The sequence below is a fragment of the Furipterus horrens genome, unplaced genomic scaffold (genome assembly GCF_987537825.1).
Source record: "Furipterus horrens unplaced genomic scaffold, mFurHor1.1.pri manual_scaffold_2, whole genome shotgun sequence".
NCBI classification, from domain to species: domain Eukaryota; kingdom Metazoa; phylum Chordata; class Mammalia; order Chiroptera; family Furipteridae; genus Furipterus; species Furipterus horrens.
In genome coordinates this window covers 141,697,590-141,703,589 of record NW_028327172.1, presented here as the reverse complement: position 1 = coordinate 141,703,589, position 6,000 = coordinate 141,697,590, and the positions used below count along the sequence as shown (strand labels likewise).

Below are 6,000 nucleotides of genomic sequence, written 5' to 3'. Positions count from 1 at the left end.
GAACACCACCCATTACCGGAAAGCAGAGGAAAAGACTGCTGTGTACAGAGAGCAACAGCAAATAGGAGTCTGAACTTCACCTGCCTTTTATGTGGCAATCCATGGAGTACCTCCTTTCCCTTCCACATTCACAGAAGAGATCATTTCAACCTAGAAAGCCACTGACTTTTTCTTGGAGGTCCAGGTCATGACCTTTACTTGGGGAATCCCAATTGATCTGGCTGAAACTGTCCAATCCCCTCGCATAACTCCCCAACATCATGGACAGCGTCCACACTCCTCCTTCTCCCCCAAGAGGTCTGAACCAACAGTTTGTGGTGTCCAGCTGTTACCAACAAGCTTGGGTTCTTGTCTCCTGATATAAAAGAATTTAGACAAAGTACACTGATAAAAGCAAGGGCAGATTTATTGAGGCTCTGCAGAGGGCGGGAACACAGAGATAGGGTCCCAGGTTTTGCACTTCAAATGTGGGGATTAGGGGTGTTTATGCCTTGGGGACATGGAAGTTGCTGGGGTTAACCAATCAGGGAATTGGATAGCAGGCTTTTCCTTTTTTGGAACATTTATGTCCCCATATGTCAGCAAAGTAAGCATTCTGAGATTGTGCAGCACTTATTATGGGATGCAGGAAGGGATTTTCCCAGCCAGGTATTGAGTTGGACGCTGTGAGTGATGGCTTGGCTTTAGATCTGAAAAACAAACTTAAAAGTAGTCAGGGTAGTTTCTGGACTATTGTTTTATAACTACCTATTGATAACTGCCATAGTTCTAGCAGGGCTTAACTCTGTGGAGCAATTTGATCCAACAGTTTGGGAGAACGTTTTATTCTACCTGTTTCACAATGAAAACAGGGGCAGCTCCAGTTTTTCTGTAGAGTTTAGGGCTGTAAGCCTGGTTGGAATGAAGAGATGGGAAAGGCTGTAAGCCCTGCGTTTGACTTTGATTTGCTACTGTATTGGAAATTTAGCTATATATAATATATATACAATGGAATTTTTAAAAAGTGTACATGGGGGATGAGGTGGGAAGGCTTCTAAAAATCTGTCCTTAGTACGCCGGCTCCTGAGTCAAAAATCTCTGCAATGATGAAAAGCGCTCGCTAACATGTAGAAATGTGAAATCGCGTGACCTGTGATCCAAAAATGAAGACTGCAGGTTGCGGCATTCAAAGACAGGCCCGAGGCTGGAGCACGAGACAGGCTTGGGCTCCAGGGCTTGCTCCCGGCGCCCCGCTTCCTGCTTGCAGCTGCAGGCTGGTCTCCCCCACACTGCTCCTTCCCGCCCCTTCGCCCCTTGCCCCTTCCCCCTCCGCCGCTCGCGGGAGGCTGCGCGAGGACCCCCCCCAGCCCCGCCCCCGAGCGCGGTGGGCGGGCCCAGGCCCTATTGGCGCCAGGGACTCGGGCGCTAAGAGGACGGCGGGCGGCACTAGAGGGAGCTGCTTGCGTCGCCGTCGCCGCCGCGGCAGCCGAGTGCCGCCTCTGCAGCCCGCGCCGCCGCGATGGCGGAGGACAGCGAGTCTGCGGCCAGCCAGCAGAGCCTGGAGCTGGATGACCAGGACACTTGCGGGATAGACGGGGACAATGAGGAAGAGACCGAGCACGCCAAAGGGTAGGTGCACGGGCAGCTCAGGCTCCGCTCGGACGCGGGTCCGGGGACTCGGGCGGCGCCCGGCGGTCTCTCCGAGGGGGCGGGGGTCCCCGCGTGGGTCTGGTCGCGCGGCCGGCTGGCTCAGTGGCTCCGGGAAGGCGAGGCTCCGTGGTGGGTGGGGAGGCCTGGGGCCCCGGTGGGGGAACCGGCGACCCCGCTGTCACCTGCCGCGCGGCCCGCGGGCCCTCGCCCATTCCCAGCTCCGGCCCGGCCAGTGTATGACTTGGTGGGACAGAGGGGAGGCGCGGCCCCCTTCCCTTTATGGCTACCGGGTTTGTGGGGAGTCATTATCCTCTCTTCGCTCCTTGTCATCCTCTCCTGAAGTCCCTCCAAACCCTCCCAACCCTTCCTCCAGCTGCCGCCGCCACCACCAGAAAAAAATGGGGAGCTGCGGACAGGGGAGTGGTTTAGATTTGCCGCTGCTCCCGAGGGCGGGGAGCTGCAGAAAGTTGAGTTTCCCCAGTCGTGACCCCCGCCCCGTGCCCAGCCGAACAGGGGGCGCCCAGCGGGTCCCGGCCCGGCAGCCCTTGTCGACACACAAGGCTGTGCCGCCCAGGGCGTCCTCAGAGCGTGTCTGCAAAGCTCTCTAGAATAGGTCCGCTCCCCTGATTTCCTGTCGGTCTTGGGGTCAGCTCCCGCAGCGCTGACCAGACCCAGCTTGCAGGACCGGCTTTTGATCTTCAAGGCCAAATGGCACAGTGCGTCTTCACACCTGATCGGGTTTCTCCTGCCTTTTCACGGACTCCCTGTTCTCCCCCGGAGACTTGACTTGCTCTCCGTTGGAGAAAAGATTGCTTCCGGTTAAGGGTGGTATAGAAGTTCTCTTTTAAGAGGCGGGGGTTGTGGGGGTCATTTTAAATGAAGACTGGCGTCCTTAATTTCCCTGTTGGTTTCAAACTATGCGCAGGCACAGAGCGCTTCATGATGCCCCTTAGAAGTAGATTTTGCAAGCCTTGGTGACTGATGAAGAACTGGGTCAGCTTAAAACCACGGTATGGGAGGCCTTAGTCACAGTCGGCTTATTTATTCAGTTCATGCAGAGGATTCTTTAAATGACTGGTGATTTCAAGTGTACAGTATTTGAATTCTTTTTAATGTCTGCTGGAAGATTTATTTAAGAAAGGAACTTTTACTGAGCTTTAATGTCTTATAAAATGTTGAAAGAGATCAAGAAAAAAAAGCTGAGTAAATGTATATCCTATTTGTGAGTCGATTTTTTAAAAATTATTTTTGCAGTGAATATTTCAGTGGCAGCTGCAAATACCCAAAGTTATCATTCAAATCTAGGGTGCTTTTTTTTTTTTTTTTTTTTTATAAAAGAGAGGAAAAGAAATTCTATGGAAATCTTGAGAATAGGTTTTGTTTATGCAATGATGGACATTTGCCTTTGATAGATATGTTTTTGAAACAATAGCAATAGCCAGAAATGGGCCTAGATCCAAATGTGATCAGTTACCCCAAAACTTCAGCACCTGTCCATTATCTTTCTGGAGTAAATTTAGGACTCTTCTCTTCTCCCCTGTAATTTCTGTTCATTGTTCTTTGTTCTTTTGAAGGTTTGGTTAGTACTTCTTTGCTTACACAGTCAAGAATGTTCATAATACAAAGAATTATTCATCTGTGTGCCTGTTGATCAGGGCCTGTCCCCAGCATCCTTGCTGTTGGCTGTGCAAAGTTCCCAGATTAGCATCCAAAGTCATCTCCATGTGTTCTTCCAGAGGCAGATTAACGTCAGTTGAGGCCCTGGGTGCAGAAGAAAATATTGGGCCCCTTAAAAAAGAGAGACAGGGAAAATAAAAATACATGGTTTTGCGGGGCCCTTTAGAAGTCAGGGCCCAGGGCGCGCACCTGGTGCGCCCTCCGTTAAATCCGCCTCTGTGCTCTTCAGTTTTTAGTTTTGTACATCAGCACATTAAATATATGTTAACATGCTTACACAAAATTTAATAATGCCCAGTGGACTGAAATATTTTAAGCCAGAGCAGATAACATAGCTCCTAGTGGGAGAGATTGATATCATGGGTTTATTGTAGTTTATTAGGATATAAGGAGAGTAGTAAAAATGCAAGTTGCTGTGCTTCTTGGACTGTTTTGGGGGTTTTAAACTTGGGTAATATCTGCCAAGTTTGGGGGAGTAATTATGCCTGTTTTGGCTTGTGCACTGATGATATAGATCAGTATAAACCTAGATTTTTTTTTTCTTAAGTAGCTCACATATGTAAATGTGAAAATTTGACCCTTCTGCCCTGGCTGGGTGGCAAGGTTGGTTGGAGCGTCATCCCATACACCAAAAGGTTGCGATTCCATCTGAACAGGGCACATACTTAGCTTACAGGTTCCATCCCTGATCAGGGCTCATATGGAAGGCAACCAATTGGTGTTTCTCTGTCATTCTTTCCTTTCCTCCCTCTCTAAAATCAATCAAAAACATATCCTTGGTTGAGGATTAAGGAAAAAAATTTTAAATTAAGAAAACTGACTCTTATTTTCTACACTTAGCTTCTTCATTCTCCCCCAATTTAAATTAAGTGACAAATAAAAAGCCTTTGGAGGAATGAGTAGGTAAATGCTTACCTACCTTTTAAAGGTGAATTATCACTATGAGAACACTTTTACGGGTCAGTGCACAAAGAAGTAATTTACTAAATAGTACTCCTGTGGCCCAAAACAATTAATTTACCCCCACAATAGAGTATAACATCTTTATTAGTTGTTGCTGGCATATTAAGTTAAAACTAGAGCCTCAGACAAAAGGAAACTACCACTTAGATTATTTTGCTCCCAATGTAAATATTACTGTATATGCTTTCTTTTTCATTGTCATAGAATTTTCTTTATGAACTAAAAAGATTATTTCATTTTGTGGATAATGCAGGAAGTGCATGAATGAAATATGATTTATGTTCATTAAAAGCAATGGCTTGCCCTGGCTGGTGTGGCTCAGTGGATTGAGTGTCTGCGAACCAAGGGGTCACCGGTGCAATTCCCAGTCAGGTCATGTGCTGGGTTGTGGGCCAGGTCCCTAGTTGGGGGCATGAGAGAGGCAACCATACATTGACGTTTCTCTCTCTTCTCCTCTCTCTAAAAATACATAAATAAAATCTTTTTTAAAAAGCAATGGCTTGTGTATTGTAAAATACTTGCATTTCACTCTCTTTAGATCTTATTTTTCTGAATTCTTATGTCTTTTGCCCTCACAAGTGAACCACAGTCTGGTGTACATGTAATTCTATAACAATCATTTTCCTTCAACCTCCATAAAATTGTTTTCATTACCTTCTAGCATTTAGTGGCACAGATGTTTCTTTGCCAATCTGCTGCTCTTTCTTATATAGGAAACCTTATTCTTTTTTGTTTGTTTGTTTTGACTTGTTTTTAGTCTAGCATCCTCTAGGATTTTCTCTCTGTCATCCTGTAACCCAAGGGTTTCCATATCCTTTTACCTTTTAGAATTACTCTTTTCTTTAATAGACAAACAAAATGGCTTGGGTCATACATATTAGTGGGGATTTCTTGGGGACTGAGATTTTCATGATCCTCTGGCATATCCATGCTGCTGCCAGCTCCCCCATCACTAACTCCTAATGTTTTGGACCCCTTAAGTATTTCTCCTTAAACACTTGACCCTGACTAATTCAGTTAGCTACCATTCACCCCTAACCCACCTGAAGAACCACTAATATAAAGCACTTGCTTGTGTGCATCACTTACTGACGGTTTTGTAAATAATGAGGGAGGGTTTGACTATAGCATAGGGCAGATAACTTCAAGTTCAACATTGGACATCATTGTTCACCAAAGGGATTTATTACTGCCTATGCTCTTTTGTGGACTGTCATTTCCTATAGTTCTTGGGAGTCCTCTTTCCCTCTGAGAGTAGTCTCTTAATTGTCCAAAACACTGTCCTGTTCTCCAAAAACTTGAAGTGATTCTCTGTGCATTGTTGAGATGGGCTGTGAGAATTTATCTGCCTGTTACCAAATTCAAGGTCCAGCTCTACCCTTTCTTTTATGAAGCCTTCCATGGTCATTGTAACCAAAGCTCCTCTATCCTTTACTGAATGTACCCATCACATGGTGCCTTTCCACCAGTGACATTCCCCTGTCCCCATCTCCCCAGTCATCTTCTCAGGCAGATCATTGTTTTACTGCAAGAGAATCTGTGACTCAGAGATAAGTGACTTATCCAGGGTCACATGGCTAGCAAGAGGGCAACAGATTTCTTTATGTCCATTGTTGAAGGTATGTGTGTAACATCATCTACAAACTGACTCAAATTAAAGAAGGCTTTATTTTAAACATGTAGTAGGTTCCCTCAAAGTAAATTATGGCAGAACTATATTAGAATTAGAAT

The 6,000-nt window shown here is 46.0% G+C and overlaps 1 protein-coding gene across 3 annotated transcripts in view; it reads left to right on the top strand.

Moving 5' to 3' along the window:
• Positions 1-1,422: 1,422 nt before the first annotated feature.
• NMT2 (N-myristoyltransferase 2) overlaps positions 1,423-6,000 on the top strand; it is a 69,017-nt gene continuing 64,439 nt past the window's right edge. For 2 of the 3 annotated variants that reach the window (XM_090266553.1, XM_090266551.1), the window contains exon 1: positions 1,423-1,608. In XM_090266553.1, the coding sequence (XP_090122679.1) occupies positions 1,499-1,608 (110 nt within the window). In that variant the 5' untranslated portion in view covers positions 1,423-1,498. The remainder of the gene's footprint in view (positions 1,609-6,000) is intronic. The other variant, XM_090266552.1, reaches the window with a different exon arrangement.